Source organism: Musca autumnalis, unplaced genomic scaffold, assembly GCF_047663935.1.
Source record: "Musca autumnalis isolate F117 unplaced genomic scaffold, ASM4766393v1 scaffold_1, whole genome shotgun sequence".
Lineage (NCBI taxonomy): Eukaryota > Metazoa > Arthropoda > Insecta > Diptera > Muscidae > Musca > Musca autumnalis.
In genome coordinates this window covers 132,911,778-132,934,293 of record NW_027411644.1, presented here as the reverse complement: position 1 = coordinate 132,934,293, position 22,516 = coordinate 132,911,778, and the positions used below count along the sequence as shown (strand labels likewise).

The following is a 22,516-nucleotide window of genomic DNA, read 5'->3' as shown; positions in this document are numbered from 1 at the left end:
TTATGTCTGTATATACTGAATAAAGGACTAAACACTATAAAATATATTCAAATCTAATATGTGGTAATTCAAAACGTATACTTCTAAATGGTAAATGTACTTTAATACCAAAAAAATTGCACTTTTATCTGAACAAAAATAGCGATGACTAACTCTAGCTCCTTTGTTTTTCTGCTGGACAATTTTGGCCGATTAGAAACTATCACCATATTTGGACACGTTGATTTTGACATTTCTGATTGAGGTTTTGAAATTTTTCCATTGTCTATCTACTGGGGTGTTCCTTTACTTTTGAAAATGGTAAAACCGACAAAAGTAGTAATATTTTTTTGCATATATTTTGCATATTTGTGCATATATTTTGCATATTTTTTGCATATTTTTGATATGACCCCAAATATCGAAAAATTGACCTTCAAAACGCCTAGATCCAAAATTTGAGTCTAATCGGATAAGAAATAAAAAACATGCTAAAATCCGATGTCTAGTTTTTTTTTTTTTTTCTTGGAAGTCCTGGAATTTATTCCTATTAAAAGATTTAGAAACAAATAAAATAAACTTTTGAAAATGGAGGGAGATGGGAAACTACCTCCTCCGCCAATACCTCCGCTTCCTCTTGGCGAACCAAATAAAAGACGTGCAAGCATAATTTCTAATGATAGCAAATCGTTAAAAAACAATAAGGGTTTCCCGGTTAAATCCCAAAATCCAGAAAGAAGCAATAATTCTCCTATTGAACAAAATTATAACTACACAAACTCTGAATCATTACTGCATCAAGAACATCATCCCGGTCCGTTTTTCGTCATGCTTTCTTCTGAAACCCCAATAAGTGCCAGAAGGAAAAACTGCGAATTACACTTATATGCCAAACTCTAATCAATCAAGATCACTAATTTTGTCTGCAAATGTGTTGGATATAACACGTTTAGACTCACATTTAATAATCCAGATGCAGCCAATTCTTTTTCACAAAACCCAAATCTAGAACCATTGGGATTAAAAGCGTACATCCCGGATAGATTTATGCAAAGATTTTATATAATCAAAAATGTCCCAAAATGCTTCTCTGGAATTGAAATAAAGAATCAAATAATGGAAAATAATGATATGGACGTTGTTTCCGTATATCGTTTCACGAGAAAATCTCTTGAAAATGCAACTGAATTCACTGAAACAGTCAAGGTTGGCCTAGTTTGCGATGGTATACCATCTGAAATTATTATGTTTGGAACAAGAATCTCACCTGATTTATAAGTGCCCCCTGTTCGTCAATGTTTAAATTGTGGACGGTTAGGTCACATAGCCAGTCGTTGCAGATCAACGAAAAGATGCTTAAAGTGTGGAAAGGAATTTGTATGCCCTCTGAAATGCAAGCAAGGACAATGCGAGGAGTGCCGTTCAACCACATCCTGCAAGAACGTTTGTAGCGCAACTAAATGCATACTGTGTAATAAAATCGATCATTTTTCAACCGATTCCAACAAGTGCTCAAAATGGCAGTCGGAAAGAAACATAAGTAGTGTAATGGCTCTTTCTAATTTGTCAAGAAAGGAAGTTCTTCAAAAATATCCTGATTCACAAAACTATTATCAAATTTTATCGGAAGGAGAGTTCGAAAACTCTTTTCCACCTTTACTTAACAATAAACCAATTAGAAAAACAGTACATGACGAGATAAACAGGAGAGTAACAAAACTTAAATATAATAAAGTTGCCGCGCCATTGGTTAAAAGGTCACACCCAGTCGCCAGTCCCATTCAAACCAGTCCATCACAGCCAATCTTTGAACATCCGAAGTTTTCTAAGGTATCAGAATTGGAAAAAAAGTTATCGGCATTCACGAAGAAGATGTCAAAAATTCTTACCAATCTCAACTGTCCCGAAGGGTTAAGTGTTTTAAATAGTTTCCAAAAAGCAGTTCTACCTGCATCAACAGAAATATCATCCAATCCTCCACCAGTTCCGGATTCGGACCCACCTTCCAATCTACAGACGGAAGCACAAGGTGCTTCCGCTAAATAAAAAAGTTATACAAATTGTTATGAGTTTCAATTTAATTAATAATTATTATTATTAATTTTTTTTTTTAATTTTAGTTATGAACTTTTTGCAATATAATGTACAAAGCCTAAAGAAAAACAAAAACACATTAGAGTTCTTTCTAAAAAAGCAAAACATAGACATTGGTTTCCTAAGTGAAATCTTTAATATCGACGAAAGCCAAAATTCATCTTCATTTCTGGAGTACAACGTAGTTTCAAAAAAAAAAAGAAAAGACAATTATGGAGGTGTTGCCATACTTTTTAAAAAAAATATTAAATTTAAAAGGATATCATTTGACACCCAATTGGATATCTTAATTTGTAAAACCACGAATTTAACACAGAACATAACTGCAGTGTCGATATATCTTCCCCACTCGTTAACCTGTTCAACAATCAGAACGGAAATTACAAGATTATTATCCTTGCTTGAAAATCAACCAAATACGTTTATATGTGGAGACTTCAATGCCAGACATTCGGCTTACGGAGATGTCCTTGTGTCTCAAAGAGGAAAGTTAATCAAGGAAATGTTTGATGCGTCGATCTTTCGCTGTCTAAACGATGGTAGTGTAACATTAAAAAAACAACAAAGTAACCCGTCCGGATCTGTTCTGGATCTATCTTTTACCAATTCGATGTTGCCGATATCTTGGAACGTACATAAAGTAATGATTGGGGGCAGCCATCATCTACCTCTAATATTGAATATAGAATCCACTAACAGCAAAGGACAAAACTTCTTAGCGAAAAAAAAGCTTCTGAAAAATCTTGCAAATGTTTCTATGAGCAATGATTTTGATAACATTTACGACACTTTCAAGAATGAAATAAAAAACTCAACTTACAAACTAGACCAAGGCAGAACTCCAAATTTCTGGTGGGATGATTACACAGAAAAACAATACAGGTTGCTAATTGTGGCTCAAAAAGCTTTCGATATGAATAATAATGATTCAACGGCAGCTAATCTGATAAGAGCTGATAAAAACTTCAAAAATGCAGTAAAATTTGCAAAAAACATTCCTTCAAGTCCAAAGTGGATGATTTAAACAAGGAACCGAACTCTAAATCTCTTTTTAAATTTGTAAGAGGCTGTAAAAATAGTATATCGACAAACCACAATAGTAAGTGGTCGTCAGAAAATGACAAAAAAATTTTAGAACACCTACGAGATCAAGTCACGCATAACGTGCCAATAAATTTTGTTCCCAAATCTGTAAACCCCACTGATATTACAATGGATGAATTTGCAGACGTTTTGGAAAAAAAGAAGAAGCCGTCTGCGGCTGGACTAGATGGAATAACATATGATATGATAAATCACTTATCCTCGTTGTCGAAATCTAATCTCCTTGATGCTATGAACTCTGCATGGAAAAATTGCGAATTAAGAACGGACTGGCGAAAGATCAAAATCGTTTCCATACCAAAAAAAGATAAAGACTTGGAGGTGTATACCAATTTCAGACCCATAGCTCTTATATCAGTGTTCATGAAACTGATTAATTTGATTATAAAGAAGAGACTACAACATTTTCTTTGTGAGAGCAATATTCTTCCAAGCAGTACGTATGCCTACAGGAAAAAATTGTCAGCTTCTATGTGCATAAATGACCTGCTATATACCATTAACTACCATAAAGAGAAAGGGGAGAAAGTCATAATACTGACACTCGATGTTGAGAAAGCATATGACGGCGTAAAAATAGAGGTACTCTATAGCATATTAAATGAATTTGGATGTCCTGATGATATTAATAATTGGATCATAAGTTTTCTGAGACAAAGAACACTAATTATGGGCAAAGAATCGTTAGAAATCTTTAATGGCTTGCCACAAGGCAGCTGTTTGAGTCCAATATTGTTCAACATATATACCATGGGTCTGCATGGTATCACAAATCAAAATACGTACTTATTTCAATTCGCCGATGATTTCATTCTGCTATCTGCGCATAAGGACTTCGATTTAGCAAACGATAACCTGTAATTAAAAGCATCCAATTTTCATAATCTACTATCACGTCTAAATCTTAAGTTCAATACAGAAAAGACGGCAGTTATGTACGTTGCAAAAGGTCCCAGGAAAATTCCGTACATCTATCTACAAGGAACAAATATCAAATCGGTCATCAGCATAAGGTTTTTGGGAAGACACATCAAAAATAGTCTGTCTTTAAAAGATCATTATGATCAAGTTTTGAAATCCTGCAAAAATTCGCTAAATGCTCTCAAGATGATTAACAGTACTAAACAAGGGTTGTACCCCAACATCTCTATCAACCTATCAAAAGCATTAGTTTCTTCAAAAAGTGAATATGCCACTTCTTCAATGGCTCATATGCCAGTGTATTTAAACAAAAAACTGACAAGTTTTCAGAATCAATTACTGAGGCGGAGCCTTGGTCTCACACCTTCTACTCCTGTTCATAATATATACGCTTTGGCACTTATGTTGCCTCCGGAAAAACGATCTCAGTATCTAGCTTCCAAGGAGCTCATAAAATTTAAAATTCACAATCGAAACTTATACAACAACATTGCGCAACATCCTACCAACAAAACAAGTCTGGGGTTAATCTACAATAAATTCAAAAGTATTTTTGACCGCACAATAATCAATCAAATTCAGGTTCCGAGCGGCAAAATCAGCTTTGTTTTGAATCTTTTTAAGACTTCCAAACATACAAAACCAAATGAATACTTCAGAGCCATTTTACAAGAGCAAATGGACAAATTGAAATACACGGGACATTCTATTTGGGCTACAGACAAATCGTCGTTGACAAATCATAATACCGGCTGTGCTGTATGCAACATCTCGAGCAACCAGAACTTCGTTTTTAAAATTCTATCCAGAACCTCCTCGCTCACGGGTGAGCTACATGCCATTAACAAGGCAATAGACCTAATAATTGAAGACAGAATTGATAAAGCAGCAATTCTTACTGACAGCAAGAATGCGTGCCTTGTACTGAAAAATAATTCCTCAAACAACTACCTCGCCAATAATATTATTAGAAAAGTCAACTCTTCAAACATCATAGCGCTCACTTTCATATGGACACCGTCACATATTGGTATTCCAGCTAATGAAAAAGCAGACTTCTTTGCTAAACACGCCGCTCAGGTTGGTGCGATCATTGAGACTGATTTAGCCATTAAAGATGCTCACTCCCTTATTTATCAACACCTGTGGGATGAATGGGTCGAAGAATATAAAGAAATTTCTATAACAAAAGGTGCTTACTTTTTCCAGTTGTTTCCGACCCCGCCAAAACGTCATTGGTTTGCTGGTGCTCGGATGTCTCCTGGGGATATAAAATTAATAAATAGATTACTTACGGGCCACACCTATGGTAAAACTTACCGACATCAAATAAAAGTTGAAAGTTCCAACATGTGTGAAATATGCAATACTTTGGATACAGATGACCATCAAATTTTTAAGTGCACAAAACACAACAATGAAAGGAGAAATTATAAGTTTTTCCAACAATTCCCAGACTTACTGTCACTACTCAAAAGCTTCTCCACGGAGATCTACTGGCAGCTATGTAAATTCATTCGCAAAACTAATATTGATTTATAGCAGTTTTGTTTACATACAAAACGTAAACAAATAGTATAAAAAGAAAGCGCAAAGATTACTCTTTATGAGTAATCGATTATCTACAGTGAGTGTCAAAAATATTCGGTTTTCAATTTCGCCAATAATAACACCTCAGTATTTTCGAACCCTATAACCAATATTCAAAAAACCAAATACTTAAAAAAATGTTGGTCCTGTGGCTATTAAAAAATGTTTGTAGCATGGATCCATGGCAACCCTATAAGCGAGAATAACAAAGAACACGTTGTTAACCCTGTTTTCTATGCGTCAAAAATATTCGGTTTTTGTAAATTTTGTTAAATATTTTGGCAAAAAACCGGTCAATATCGAACTTTTTCTGCAATATTAGTATAAATTTCAATAATTGCGAACAGAATCCTTGTTCCTGTGTGCAAAAATATCATATTTCATAGCAAATTATTATAATTTAGGGCTAAGGAAAAACGCTTTCCTAGAAAAGAGAAAACTGTTCATATTTCTTTATAAAAACGGCAGGAATAAAGGGAATTTTTGCTTATTTTTGAATATTTAGTCGAATACATTTGAAATAATGTGCAAAAGTCACGACAATATAGAAATAATTGATTTCGTGAAACACATAACCCAGCCAAACCAGGAACTGGGAGGGAAGGTAGAGGAATCTCCTGAAAAATTACGGCTAAACCGCCCTTAATTTTCCCGAAATTGGTCACCGAGTCCTAAATGACTTTCAAAATATAGAAAATATGCACTTACATTCCAAAAAAATCGAAAGGATAAAGCCTTTCATGGCCTTGTAACACATCACACACCATCGGCTTATTTACATAACCAAAAATCTAGTTCAAATTTCGCCTTGATGTACCTTCAAAACTTGATGTACATCAGAAACCTGGTGAAATGGAGTTAGTTTTGAATGTCTAAGCAGGAAAATCAGTATACCACCAAGTTTCCGGCCTTTCTGTGTACTCCAACACAAAAAGTACGAAGGAGCTTATAGGAGACATGTATTTATCAATGACTTATGATGTGTTACAAGGCCATGAAAGGCTTTATCCTTACGATTTTTTGGAAAGTAAGTGCATATTTTTTATCTTCTGAAAGTCATTTAGGGTTCGGTAACCAATTTCAAGAAAATTAAGGGCGGTTTAGCCGTAATTTTTCAGGATATTCCTCCACCTTCCCTCCCAGGCCTTGGTTTGGCTGGCTTATGTGTTTCACGAAATCGATTATTTCTATATTTTCGTGACTTTTGCACATTATTTCAAATGTATTCGACTAAATATTCAAAAATAAGCAAAAATTCCCTTTATTTCTGCCGTTTTTATAATGAAATATAAACATTTTTACTCTTTTCTAGGATAGCGATTTTCCTTAGCCCTAAATTGTAATAATAATGTTATAAAATATAATATTTTTGCACACAGGAACAAAGATTCTGTTCGCAATTATTGAAATTTATACTAATATTGCAGAAAAAGCTCGATATTGACTGGTTTTTTGCCAAAATATTTAACAAAAGTTACAAAAACCGAATATTTTTGACGCATAGAAAACAGGGTTAACAACGTGTTCTTTGTTATTCTCGCTTATAGGGTTGCCATGGATCCATGCTACATACATTTTTTAATAGCCACAGGACCAACATTTTTTTAAGTATTTGGTTTTTTGAATATTGGTTATGGGGTTCTAAAATACTGAGTTGTTATTATTGGTGGAATTGACAACCGAATATTTTTGACACTCACTGTATCTAACCAGTATTGGTATATGAGTACTTCGGGTACCACACCAACCTCAATATCGACGACGGACAAAACCCAAAAAAAAAAAAGACTTATTGATAAATTAACAAACTTAAGCAAGATTTATTCTGTTTAATTCTGGAAAAAGAAAATACGTTACAATGAATTGATGTGCGTGTTAGTACTTGTGGTGTAATACAATGACTGTGTTGTCTGAATGACTGAAAGAGACTGACTGAGTGAGAAAGAGTATAGCATGAGGATTGCATGTGTGTGTGTGTATGTATGTGTGCATGCATAATAACAATGATGCCTAGTTTCTGATTGTTTACAGTGAAATAAATGAAATGAGTAGTTCCCAGTATGGGTTTCGACATGGCCATGGTAGTACTTCGCATTTGCTATGCCTCACCGATCTTATTCGCGATGTTTTCAATGGTTCTGATGTTGGTTTACTTGTTGGTCTTGATTTGTCCAAGGCCTTTGATTCCGTTGATCATGGCCTTCTGCTCCACAAGTTGAGGCATAAGTTTGGTTTTTCTCTTTCTGCCTGTAGGTTGATTTCTTCGTATCTAGTAGGAAGTTGCCAGTTTGTTGTTGTTGTTGTAACAGTTTGACTGCCTCGTTTTCCCTGAAATGATTCATAAGATGGTGCTATGAATTAAATTTGTACGTGTGCCGGTACTGTGTGTGGAGGGTGATTTGTGTGAGGATGGATAGGTTGTTATGTGTGTGGATGTTTGTGAGGGTGAGTTGGGATGTGATTGGGATTGTGCTGACGAGATTAGGTTGGGAGCTGCAGGAAATTAGCCACTTCTACTGGCTTTAACCACAGATCTATGGGGCGTAGGTCTGTGGGTTGTGATGGGCATGCAAAAAGATGTTTCGTGTCGTGCGGTACTTGTTTGCAATGAGGGCAGATATCTTCCACTCCTGGCATGATTCTAGCCTGATAGGAATTTAGGATGGTTGACCAGCCTGATCTGAGCTGCGCTAAGATGGTTCTGGTTCTCCTGGGCAAGGAACGTTCGACCTCTGCTACCGCTGGTGGTTGACGGTTAAGGACGCGATTTGATTCATATTCGTTTACGGCTTGCTGGACTGCTTGAGTATGAATCTGTTTAAGCGATGCAACTAGTGACAGTCGGTCGATGTCAGGTGGAATGACATCCTGGATGTCTGGGCTGTACCGCTTAATGTCCTTCCGGATGTGTCTAGGGGGTGAGTCCTGAACCACGATGTGGTGGTTGGGATGCGTGGGCTGATGACATGCCAGCAGGAACTGTCGAGAGAGCAACACGTTATGTTGCTTCACTGACAGTATCCTTGCCTTCTGATGCAGATGATCCACACTCGTCACCTGGACACATCCGGTTGCGGTTCGCAGGGCATTATTTTGCGTAGATCGTAACACATTCCATTGGGTGTCGCTAATGAAAGACGTCCATACGGGTGCAGCATAGTTAAGGACCGATCTGCTGACTGCTTTATAAGTGGCCAAAAGGATCTCCTTACCTTTGCCCCACGTGGTGCCCGAGATGGCTTTGAGCACATTGTTCCGTTTCTGGACTTTGGACTTCAGGACTGATGCATGGCTGGCGAACGTAAGCATACTATCGAAGGTAACCCCGAGAATTTTTGGGTGCTGAACAGTTGGAATTGTCCCCTCTCCCAGTTTGTGGAGCATAGGGGTGTTCGGTCTGATGTTAGTGATGTTCGGTGTGGTGTCCCGCAGGTTTCGGTGCTTGGGCCCCTGTTGTTTATAATGTTTATTGATGACATTGTGGATTCAATTTCGAGTTATGGATGTAGTATTTTTATGTATGCGGATGACATCCATGTTTTCTTCAGGAGTGTAAATCTCTCGAATCTGGAGAATTTAGCAAACTCTGTTCTGCAATCTCTATCACTGTGGATCTCCGCTAATGGTTTGGCTATCAACTGGGATAAAACTGAAGCTGTTGTTTTTAATGCGCCTGTTAATTCTGTAATTCCTAATATCTGTGTGAGTTCTTCTGTTGTTACTGTTGTTGGTGAAATTCGGTGCTTAGTTTTGTTCCAAGCTTAGTTTTGTAACGCATATTTATGTTCTGTTGTCTCGTGTTCGCTTTCAGCTTAGGAGGCTTTATAGTCTCCAAGCATATTTACCCCTTAATGTTAGGCGGAAAGTTGCTATGTCGTTGTTGATGTCTCATGTAAACTACTGTTTGGAGGTTGTTTATGGAGCTAGTTCTTGTCAGATGTTGCGAGTTCGTAAGATTGCGAATTCTATTGTGCGTTATGTATTTGGTTTGCGGCGTGGTGACCATGTTTCGCAGTTTGTTTTTAAATTTCTGGGCTTGTCCTTTGACAAGTATGTTGAATATCGCCTTCTTTTATGCCACTATAGGATAATGAAGGACGTCAACTCTCCCCTCTTTAATAAGTTTGTATTTAGTCGATACATTAGGAAACCTCAATTGTCATTTCCTATATTTTCGACGTGGATAGGAGAGCATTCTTTTGTTGTTAGGGTTGCAAGATTTTGGAATCAGTTACCTCTTGACCTACATACGTAATTTTGCTTTCTCCATATTTGTTTTTAGGAGAAGGTGTTTTGAGCATCTCTCTAATAGATTAATGTTTATTTACTAGTCACTAGTTACAGGGTTTATACATATATACTTGTGATTTTTATGGCTGGGGAGCCATATTTATATCGTTTTTTTTGTTGTTTGACTTCTTTATGGGTTTGATTCCTGTAGACCTTCTATGCTCACTCTAGTGATTGAGTGAAACATAGCATTTATTCGTGTAGAGACCCCCTTGGCCATTTCCCCTCCACTTTTCTTAACAATTGTTAAGTGAAGTGCAGTGGTTAGTGGCTATGATTAGGGAGTCTATTTATATTTGTATTTCCATGAATTCCTTTGATAGTCCTTAATCATAGTATGCATAGTATTTATGTATATATTTTTATTTATGTATATATATATATATATATATGGTAAATAACAAAAATGTTTTGCAATCGATGAATCCGAGTTTCACCCTTTCAGAATTCGCGAACTGTTAACATATTCTATAAAGTATGACTACAATTCCTTAAAATTAAGTGTTTTAGGAGGGATCCCATAATGTCGACCATTAAAATTAATTTTCGTGGAAGCTGTGTTGGCATCAATGTAAAAAAATGGGTAAAAATGGGTTGAAGCCAACAAGTTTTTTTATGTTCCCATGCGATTTCTGGCTTAACCTTACATTTTATAGAGCTATTCCCAAAGAAAGAATCTCAGAATTCTCCATGGGCAATAAGATAGCAGTGTATGATTTTTTGATATATCCACTGCATCCACCTAAAATTGATGCTGTCATTTTGAAGCCGGAATTTCGGGGTTTTTTGAATTTTTTTAATAATCCGGACGCGCCAAAATTTCGTGCGTGAATTTTCTTACAAAACATATTTTTTGCGTGTAAAATTTACAACTGTCATTCAATTTCCTTTGAAACCCTCGTGAGTTTAGGTTTTTTACGCGACGGTTCTAATGAAGCCTTCTGCGATCGAATTCATCTACTAAAACCGCGGATATAGATACCTTGAAAATCGGTAAATCAGCAAAAATAAAAATTGAATGTGGAGGCACATCCGCGGTTTTTGAAGAATCTATTTGAAATAGGTGTATATTGACGTATTTTTGATGGGCGCTGATGAAACCGGATGCGCATCAAAATCGTATGCACATTGCGCGACTTTTACCAACTTTAAGGTTTTTTGCAGTGCATGATGCAACTGGCGGCGCACAATGACCGCTGAGTCAAACATCGAAATATGCACAAATATTGAAAGAGATTGATTCGCTTTATCCAAAATCGGATGCGCATCAACGACTTTAACTAATTCGCGAATTACAGGCTTTTTAATTTTCATATCTTTTAAATGATAGTAATTTCAATATTACTCTTAATTTCCTATCCTTATAAGTTATAACAGTAAGCAGTTAAGCTTTCACGATGGTAAACCATATATTTTGATAAAGTTTTAGCAGAATACTTTAATTTATGTATTAGATTTTAGCGAAATAGTTGGATAACTCTCAAATATTTTTTTCTAATTTTTCGAAACAAACCAAAAAATATATTTGTAACAATATTTTCCAACAATGAGTTGTTTCTCTTTTGTTGTTGTTATAATATGCAATTTATAAAGCCAATGTTTATAATTTTGGTTTCACATTTTTTTACGCGTTGTCTAGTTTCTGTACGTATTTTTAATTTAGTTTTTAGAGGTTTATACGGACTCTGAGTTAGTATAATTTAAATTTATTGCCAGATTTTTTTAATTTTTTTGATTTTCCGCGAAAATAAAAACACATTTTGGAAATTTTGGTGCATCTAGGATGGATATCAAATGCTGTTACTGATATATGCTTACATTTTCTCAATAAAAAAAATAAGAAATGTTAAAATATTTATTCTTTATAAGAAGATAAAAACCGCTATAACTTTTGCGCGCATCGGCCAATTTCGAGAACGCGAGCAGATTTGAAACCAGATTTTTTTCCTTTAACTCTATACCAAAAATCGTAGATGTGCTTGCGAAAAAATTTTTTAATTTTTTTCAAATGGAATTGCAAAGGAATTTTGTTATTTGCCATATATTTTTTTTATTTTAATTCTTAACTTCTAAGTTCTTGAATGTTTGGATATTGTAGTAAGATAATATAAGTTATTGGCCATGTTGGCTTTTTTATATTACAATTGATGAATAAAATGAAATGAAATAATTCGAATTTCAAATGGAATAATTCGAATTTCAAATGGAATTGTTCGAATTACAAATAGAATAATTCGAATTACAAATAGAATAATTCGAATTACAAATAGAATAATTCGAATTACAAATGGAATAATTCGAATTTCAAATGGAATAATTCGAATTAAATTAAATTTTTGGGCTTGTCCTTTGACAAGTATGTTGAATATCGCCTTCTTTTATGCCACTATAGTATAATGAAGGACGTCAACTCTCCCCACTTTAATAAATTTGTATTTAGTCGATACATGTTGGCTTTTTTATATTACAACTGATGAATAAAATGAAATGAAATAATTCGAATTTCAAATGGAATAATTCGAATTACAAATGGAATAATTCGAATTACAAATGAAACAATTCGAATTTTAAATGGAATTGTTCGAATTACAAATAGAATAATTCTAATTACAAAAGGAATAATTTGAATCACAAAATGTTACGAATTACAAACAGAATAATCGAATTACAAATGAAATGTTACGAGTTACAACTGGAATGTTTCGAATTACATGTGAAAAAGTTGTAGAATAATTCTTCAATACACACACATATACACTCGCGATCTTCTGAATAGGTTTGACATTTTTTCTTTTTATATGTTAAGATATCCTCTGATGTGTTCTGTTATGTTCTTACGGAGGTGGTCGATTGAATGAAAGACGATGTTTAAACATAACAATCTATTCATTTATTGAATAAAACTTTAAGTTGTTTTATGAGTTGAAATAAAGTATTAATTATGAAGAACAATGAAATGTGACGAAATATGTACAGATGAGATGTCTATTAATTGGTGGTTGCAAAGTAACTAACTGACTGTGTACTGACAATGAGTAGAGAGAGATAATAACTTAAAACTACTGATGCATGCAACACTGCTATGATGCTGCCAGATTGTTGCATTTTATGTGGTAGTACTAGGGTTACCCTAATATCTCCCCTTTTAAGTTTGAATCGGGCTTCTGGATATTACTTCAACTGGTTGTCTTCTGTGTGTGATTCTTCTTGGTTGATAGTTGATGATGGGTGAACTTGGTGGAGTAATAAAATCTTCACTTGACTGTTGTGATACTGTATAATCCGTAGTAGGCAATTGAATGTTGAAGTCTTGAAGTAATACATCAAGAGCTAATGCGTTGTCTGATGATGGACGAACCTCATCTGCTAATCTTGTTCGAAGTTGATCTGCATGAGCCTTGATTAACTTTTTGCGACTTCCGACCCATATTGCTGTGTCGTAAGTGACTGTACCTGTTCTGTTGATTATTTCTCCAGGAACCCATTCTGATTTGTTGTGACGGAACTCTCCTGGCTTGAACGATTTAGGCTTAGTTCCGTGTTTGGCATTTACTGATTTTCCATTTTCTCGTTTCTTTCCAGAGCTGATGTTGAACGCTTTCTAAGAGCGTCGAATATGGTTCTCATTTTGCGTCCTAGAAATGCTTCTGCAGGTGATGAACCATTTGGTGAATTTACATTTGGCATAGATCTGTATACTTCTTGAAACATGCAAAGTATTTCCGGTATCGTTCCTTCCCCTTCCATTTTTTATACCCTCAGCCTTTAGGCTAAGGAGGGTATATACACTTTGATACGATGAAAATGTGGCTCATCGAAATAATGGTTTTAGACCCCAAGTATGTTTGGACGAAATGTGTTTCAGACAATTTGGAGTCGATCTAGCCATGTCCGTCCGTCCGTCTGTCTGTCTGTCCTGCTGGCTGGAGCGCACGATAACTCTCGAAGGGATGAACCGATTCGGTTCAAATTTTGGCTTTCGTAACATTTTGCCCAAACTTAGTTTAAGTTTGAAGATGAGCTACATCGGCCCACTCCTTCCGGTACCTCCCCCACAACATTTCAAAAATGATCGGAAATTGTTCTTTAGGTAACTTTTGAAGGGAGTGGTCGTCGAATTGGTCCATACTTTACACATCCTTATATATATACGAGATATAGATCAGGTTCAAATATGGACTATATTTGTCCACTACATCCAGTACCACCCACAGAAAATTTCGGATAAGTTCACTTTAAGACCTGATATCGAATCACTTTGAGTGAAGCAACTTGCATTCGCTGCCTCAATTATGATGGTAAAAGTTTTTCAGGGGCAAGTCCATACTTCTTTAGAAGGGTGTCAACATCGCCTATAGTACCATATGTAGTGTCTGGAGATCCACTTCCATAATGGTCAATGTCGATCCATTCCTTTAAATATTTCCTCCGCAAAACTTTTGCTCTTTAATCCTAATCAACATTTTTGTCGGTTCATACGCCCAACATTTTTAAAACCCTCTAAACACATACGTTTTTTTGGGAAAAAATTGTTACAATACACACAGGCTGAGGGTATATCTCTGTCGGCCAAGCCGACTGATACTTTTTTACTTGTTTGAGTGATCTTTTGAATGTGTCAACAAACCTTTCGGCTTGTCCGTTTGAGCTGGGATGAAAACGAACTGTGCGTGTAAGTTGAATGACACTTTCCTTGCACCATTGCTCAAAATTGTTGGAACAGAACTGTGTTCCATTGTCTGACACGAGCTGCTCCGGGTTTTCGAATTGTGAAACATTAATTTGATTGTAGACGTAGCTGTGATTGACGATGTTTGATAAATGACTGGATACTTTGAGTATGCATCCACTATTAAGAGATAGTAAAATCCTTTAATTGGACCAGCGTAGTCGATGTGAACTCGTTCTAGCGGTCTTGTTGTTAATGGCCATGATGATAAGTCTGTCTTGACTGGATTTTTACATACTAATTGACAATTTTAACATCTTTTGACATAGTCTTCAATATCATTGTCTCTGTTGGGCCAATAGACATAACTTCTTGCCAGCGTTTTGCATTTTTCGATTGCGAAATGTCCACGATGAAGTTGTGCTAAAATTTTCTTCCTGAATTTTTGTGGAATGATTATTCTTGAATTTAAAAGTAGACATCCGTCAACCTGTGATAATTCATCCTTATGTTTGAAATAAGGTGCTACTTGTTGGTCCACTTTATTTTGTTTTTCAGGCCATCCTTTTTCCATGCATGATACAAGTTTTTGAAAAATTTTATCAGATTTTGTTTCTTCTACAATCATAGCATTTGTTACTGGAAATTTTGATATTGATTCATTTAAATCTTTTTGTATGTCCTGCTCAAAGTTGATTGATGCTATTATTAAATCATCTGAAGGTTTCTCATGAGATTTTATAAGCCTTGAGAGAACATCGGCATGTCCGAAGTCTTGAGTGTTCGTATACTTGATGTCAAAATCATAACCAAGTAGAATTAGCGCCCATCTTTGAAGTCTATTCGCTGTATAAACAGGTATGCCTTTTTAGACCCAAATATGGCTAATTATGGTTTATGGTCTGTATGAAGTGTGAATTTTCGACCAAGTATCATGCGGTGAAATTTTTGTACTGCAAAAATTAAAGCGAGACCTTTCTTTTCAATTTGACTATAATTTCTTTCTGCAGGAGTCAATGACCTTGAAATATGATGAATTGCTTTCATACTTCCATTTGAAAAGGTATGATATATAACAGCACCAATACCATGACTTGATGCGTCTGCTGCTATATGGACTGGTAAATTTGGATCATAGTGTGTGAGCAAGAGATCTGATGAAAGAAAACTTTTAAATTTATCTAGTGCTACCTGGCACTCGGTTGTCCATTTGAAATGAGCTTCCTTCTTTAAAAGGTCATCAAGAGGCTTTCTCAGATTTCTCATATTAGGAACATATTTTCCATAATGATTAATGGAACCTAATAAAGATCTTACCTCGGATATATTTTCAGGAACTTTGAGCTGTTGAACTGCTTTGATTTTTTCTGGATCTGGACGTATTCCTGTTTTATCAATTATTTGTCCCAAATAAATAATTGAGCTTTGAAAGAACGCACATTTTTCAAATTTTTGACGAAATCCGAATTCTTGAATACGTTGCAGTAATGTTTGTAAGGATTGCTTATGCTGTTCAATGTCTGGACTGGCAATCATAATATCATCGATATATGCCTTAACTCCATCTATACCTGTGCATAGTTGATCCATTATTCATTGAAATGCACCTGGTGCACATTTCACTCCTGGAGGTAATCTGTTGAATTTGAACAATCCCTTGTGGGTGTTGACTGTTAACAACTACTTACTATCGTCATCTACTTCCGTTTGTAGGTAGGCGTCTGATAGATCCAAATGGGTAAAAACTGTGCAATTGTGACATTCTGCAAAAATCTCTTCTGGTGTTGTTGTTGTTGTAGCAGCATATAATGCTGGGTTGGCAGCCGCTGGCCGAAACACTTTTGGTTTCGGGTCAATCCGGTACGTAAAAACCCGCTGCCGTGGGATTGTCTTCTGGTGTAGGCAACGGATATTGATTAGGTTCTATGGCATTGTTTAGACCCGTTGAATAGTCTCTGCAAATTCTTACTTTTCCATTGCGTTTACTTACGACTATAGGTGCTGCCCACTTTGATGTGTCCACTGGAGTTATTATACCTAAATTTTCAAGACGTTGCAGTTCGGTTTCTATTTCACTGCGTGCTGCGTATGGAACTGGTCTTTTTGGTATAAAAACTTCTTTTGCATTTGGAAGTAACTTGATGTTTACTTTTGTTTTGGTACATAAACCCATTGAACTGTTGTCAAAAACTTCTTTGAATGATGATTTTATTTTTGATATTTCATCGTTGAAATTTATTTGATGACACCATGCTGTAATTGGAATGTTCCATAGATTAAATTTCTCAATCCAATCTATGCCCATTACATTTAGTGATTCCATGTCTGAAATATAGCATTCCACTATTTCACATTTATCTCCTATTGATACTTCTGTTGAACATTTAGCTAAAAATTTCATCTCCTCAGCATTTGCAGCATTGGCGGTCTCTGTTGTTGGGGTTGTTTCAGGTTTTCCTTTGCGTTTCCAAGTTGACTCAGAAATTATGCTTATGTCGGAGGATGTATCCACTTGTAATTTCACTTGTTTCGAATTAATACTCACTGTAACATATTTTCTTAATTCCTTGAAGTGTACTTGCTTTGTTGACAATATAGTTTTTGTATTAAATTTTGATTTATTCTTGTTGAAATTCTGATGAGTCACACTGTTCTTCTTAGAATTTTGGTCATGATTGGTTTTGCTCTGTTGATGTTTGTTGTTGTTGTGATTTGGTTTGCTCTGCCTGTGCATGCTGTTGCAAAAACCATCTTTGTGACCAATCTGTTGACACTCGGTACACTTGTGCTTGGAGTAGGGGCAATGTTTTGCATAATGCATATCTCCACAATACCAACATGCTGTTTTTGGTATCTTTTGTTTTTGTTGAGGCTTACCAATTTTGTTGCACTTTTTTTGACTTCCCTCAATTAGTGCTGTGTCACTTTTCAAATTCAAAATGCTTTGTGTTTCATCAACTAGCTTTTCTAGGTTGACTACTTCCTTACTTTCATTGCCTTAATAAACGGATTCTGATGTCACTGTCTTGTGATGATTTAAGACCAAGTATGAAAATTAAACACTTGAACTGGTCTGTAGTTAAGTCATCCAGTTTAAAAAGTTCACACTGAAGATTGACACGACTAGCGTATTCTTTAAAATCTTCATTTTCCATCTATGTGATTTGGAGACACTTGTATCGTAGACTTACTTGTGTTTCTGTTCTGCCAAATAGTCTTGTAAGATGCTTGATTGTGTCTGCCAATGAAAGTTCTTGAGGTTGTTTTGGTAACACGAAATTCTTGAATCGTTCATTGATGTGATTGGACATTTTTCTCCACAAAAGTCCTACTTTGTCTGCATCGTCCAGTGCACTTGCTTCCCTTTCGAAGATGTGTTTGAAACGATTGTACCACGATTCAAATAATAAACCACTGTCAGGCTCATAGTGAAAATCCGTCATGGAATTAGCTAAAGATTCCATGAGGTGGGCTTTTGCCACTGATGATTCACCTGGAATTGATGATGAAACTGTGTTTGCACCTTGTTGTCCAGCGATGATTTGTGTGAGTTTGTGGAGCAAATCCTGTTGATTCGCAAGTATTTGTAAAATATTCGCTTGTTCCGACATGTTCTAGAGTCTGTGTGTTTTCAGCGGTTACAGTTTTTTTGAGACGCTGCAATTGTATATCTGTATGTGTGTACAGCAAAAATGATGAAATTCCCAACGTTGTAGTGGTGTGTGTGTTGAGCTGAAAAAAAATTTATGTATATGTGAGACTGCAACCTGTCGTTTGTGTGAGTGTTGATCGCTGAAGATTTCTTGAAAATTCTTGTTAGAATATTCCTGATGAACTTGCGCCTGTGCCTTTTGATGTTTTCCTTGAAAATCTTCCCGCCACAACTTTTATTGTGTGCGATGTCTTGATGTTATTACGCAGCCTTGTTGAAAGTTCTGATGAAATTGTGAAATTCCTTTTGTTACTGAGTACTGTATTTTATTCACAATCCTCGTCGCCAAATTGTTATGTTCTTACGGAGGTGGTCGATTGAATGAATGTTTTATGAGTTGAAATAAAGTATTAATTATGAAGAACAATGAAATGTGACGAAATATGTACAGATGAGATGTCTATTAATTGGTGGTTGCAAAGTAACTAACTGACTGTGTACTGACAATGAGTAGAGAGAGATAATAACTTAAAACTACTGATGCATGCAACACTGCTATGATGCTGCCAGATTGTTGCATTTTATGTGGTAGTACTAGGGTTACCCTAATATGTTCGTATTACAGATCCATACTAATTAGTTATTGAGAGTCCTATACTATGCCAACATTCACAAGAAAAAACTTAACGGCGCACAGAGGGGAAAGTTGTGTTAAAATTTGATCAAAAGCCTTAGAAAGCTCATTTATAGTCGGATTGATATAAAATTTTGCAGAAAGCATATCTTCTGTACAAGGATTAATCCTATAGGAAATAATGAAAATTGGTCCAGATTTGGATGCAGCTTCCATATATATTCGCATATGATGTGAGATAAAAATTCACCAAAATCACTGAAATTTGACACATGCAATCTGAACTAGCCTAAAAAAACATTGAGCCAATTTTCAAACAAATCGGTACAGATGTATATATAGTCCCATATGCATATATTTCATTCCAAATTTTATTTTTTGAAACTTACTTAAATTGAATTTTTCTCAATTCACATGAGAAAAACCGTGAATGTTTCTGAATAATGCAAACATATTTGATAGAGGTTGGTTTAGTCTGATAAATAAGAGTCCTGGTTATACGGCGGAACAAAATTTAGTTTGAGTAAACTCTGCAATTCCATATAAAAATTTTTAATATTTTAAGTGAGAAAAATTAGATTTTTTCGGAATGGCGCAAATATGCGCAATTTTTTATGATTGAATCTGATATTTGAGACTCAAGCGCATAAAACATTAGAAGAAACTATGGTCGGGAAACGACGGGGAAATAGACTTTTTCACTATTGAAATTGTAGTAATCTTAAAAATTAACATAAAAAAATTTTTCATAAAGAGGATATGTATCACCACTATTAAAGAGCAAAGATGTAGAATCAATCTGAAAATTTTAAATGTTAATCTTGTTCGGAGACTGTACAAAAACAATAAATCTTGAAAAATATAAATTTTCGCGAAAATAATGACACTTTAATGTTCACCTAATTTCTTAGTTTTCGAAAATTTACTTTTTGCTTTCAGTATGGCTGAGTTCAATCGACTCCTGCATTGGATTGGTTAATCTTAAAAAGTCGAGGATGGTTATAGCAAATGTAGAAAAGAGTCTGGTTGCCGTTTATCAATATTTTTTTCATAAAAAACCATTTTCATATTTTGAGTTTTGAGCAACCTTAGGCCTATGTTTCCCCTCTGTGCGGCGATGCCATATTTTTTTGGAAAATATCCCCCTTATAATACAAAATTTACAAAAAAGTGTCCAATTTTTGCGATCATCAGAACAGGTTTAAATCAAATAAAATTAAAAAATTTTACTACCCATGCAAATATTGCGCAGTTTTTTGGTTTAGTTTAGTAAAATGGAACATTCTGATAAATCCTACAACAAATTTTACTCGCTTTATTAGGAACGTGGGTTCAATTCTCAACCTTAAAAAGTTACCAAGAACTTTCAGATAAAATCAAGAAATATTCCAACAAAAACGTTTTATAAACTTGCTTTAAATTACTTATTGATTCTTCTGAGCTTCGAAAATTGTCAGAAAGCAAATACCACGTGTTAGCCATATTATTAGGATCGATAAATTTGAAATGTTATTGAAAATAATTGGTATTTGAGCTCAAGTTTCATTTTTTAACTACACTTGCATTACAAATTTAGGTATTATCATGCTCACAAATCCACCATAGTTGACCACATGTATCATAAATGTTGGAAAATTGGTCTGGAAGAATGTCTCTTCGACGACAATAAAGTAGAAAACTGTAAATCAAATTTTACTCAAAGGGGCTTGATATCGCCGACTTTTATTTATAGTGCTGTAGTAAGTTTTTTTCTGTTCACAAGTCATAAAACAAACACGAATAAATATAAAAGAATGGACTACTTGGTTATACCGCCGTATAAAATTCGGAGATATCTTACACCTTTTTGTTAAAATTTAATTACCGCAAGTATAGTTAAATAATGAAACTTGAGCTCAAATGCCAACTATTTTCAATGACATTTCTAATTTATCGATTCTAGTAATATGGCAGGTAATTTAAAGCAGGTTTATAAAACGTTTTTGTTGGAATATTTCTAGATTTTATCTGAAAGTTCTTGGCAACTTTTCCAGATTGAGAATTGAACCCACGTTCCTAATAAAGCGGGTCAAATTTGTTGTAGGATTTATCAGAATGTTCCATTTTACTAAACTAAGCCGAAAAACTGCGCAATATTTGCAGGGGTAGTACAATTTTCCAATTTTATTTGATTCAAACCTATTCTGATGATCGCTAAAATTGGACACTTTTTTGTAAATTTTTTTATTATAATTGGGATATTTTCCGAAAATATGGCAACACCGTTAAGTTTTTTCTTGTGAATGTTGGCATAGTATAGGACTATCAAAAACTAAGTATCGATCTGTAATATGAACACATCAGATGATACCTTAACACATTAAAAGAAAAAATGTCAAACCTATTCAGATAATCGGGAGTGTACAAATCGAAGGTGTTTTTCCTTCATGATTTTTTTTTTATCGAACGTTCCCACGCCTCACTTTCCCACCCCTGCCGACCGAGGGGGCGACCTCCCTTTTCGCGTACACACCATGATCCGCACCATGGTGGGATATAGGAAGGAAATTCGAAAACCAGCTACAGAATCTACTTCATCAGCCAGTTTTATAAATCATACAACTACAAATTATTTAAAAATAAGATTATATTAGATTTTATAACTTCCAAACTCGTGCAAAAGTCTACATTATAGTACATGGAATTAAAATCAATACACATTTTGCTAAGGGGTTCACCCATAGAATAATTGGTACGGTGAAAATCTATATATAAGAATTGATAATATCTAGTAGATCTAAAAGGAACATTTATTCTAATAGACGATATTAAGAAATCACACGGCACACTACCATTCAATATTTTTAACACAAACATAGTATTTAACATAATGCGTCTACTTTTTAATGTAGGCAGTCGAATTAATTTTAACCTGCTAGAGTATGAAGGCAGTTCAAAATTACTTACTTACTTACTTAGTTGGCCCATTACAGAACATTTGTTCCATAGACCGAACTAAGAAAAGATCTCCATTCCTCTCTGTTTTTCGCTTGACTTTTTGGAATACCGCGCCTTTCCATTTCTTCATCCACTTGTTTGTTCCATCGAAGCTTAGGCCTGCCGATTCTGCGTGCACCGCCATGGGGCATGTATTCATACGCCTTTTTAGCGGGTTCATCATCGCTCATTCTCATGATATGGCCTAGTCAACGCAATCGTTGCATCTCGATACGTTTAACTATATTCATGTCTTTGTATAGCTTATATAGCTCGTGGTTCATACGACGTCGATATTCACCGTCAACGCAAATCGGCCCGTAGATCTTTCTAAGAATTTTCCTCTCAAGCACACCAAGCACTGCCTTATATGCTTGCGCAAGTACCCATGCTTCGGAGCCATACATTAGCACGGGTAGTATCAGCGTTTTGTATAATGTTATTTTTGTTTGACGAGATATGGCTTTGTTTTTAAATTGCTTACTTAGACCATAGTAGCATTTGTTGGCCAATACAATTCTTCTCCTTATTTCACAACTGATGTTGTTTGTTGTGTTTATGGTAGTGCCGAGGTAGGCGAAGTCTTTAACTACCTCAAAATTGTAGG

The 22,516-nt window shown here is 35.3% G+C and overlaps 2 protein-coding genes across 3 annotated transcripts in view; one reads left to right on the top strand and one right to left on the bottom strand.

Moving 5' to 3' along the window:
- Window positions 1-22,516, top strand: part of eIF4B (eukaryotic translation initiation factor 4B) — a 211,767-nt gene that overhangs the window by 41,575 nt on the left and 147,676 nt on the right. The gene's annotated exons all lie outside the window — the stretch shown is intronic.
- LOC141386505 (uncharacterized) lies at window positions 752-5,608 on the bottom strand. Its single transcript, XM_073955089.1, has 4 exons — window positions 5,419-5,608; window positions 5,299-5,359; window positions 1,869-2,017; window positions 752-1,804 (listed from the first exon to the last, which is right to left on the bottom strand). Exons 1-4 carry the CDS (start codon window positions 5,485-5,487, stop codon window positions 1,730-1,732), a joined length of 354 nt encoding a protein of 117 aa, XP_073811190.1. The 5' UTR covers window positions 5,488-5,608; the 3' UTR covers window positions 752-1,729.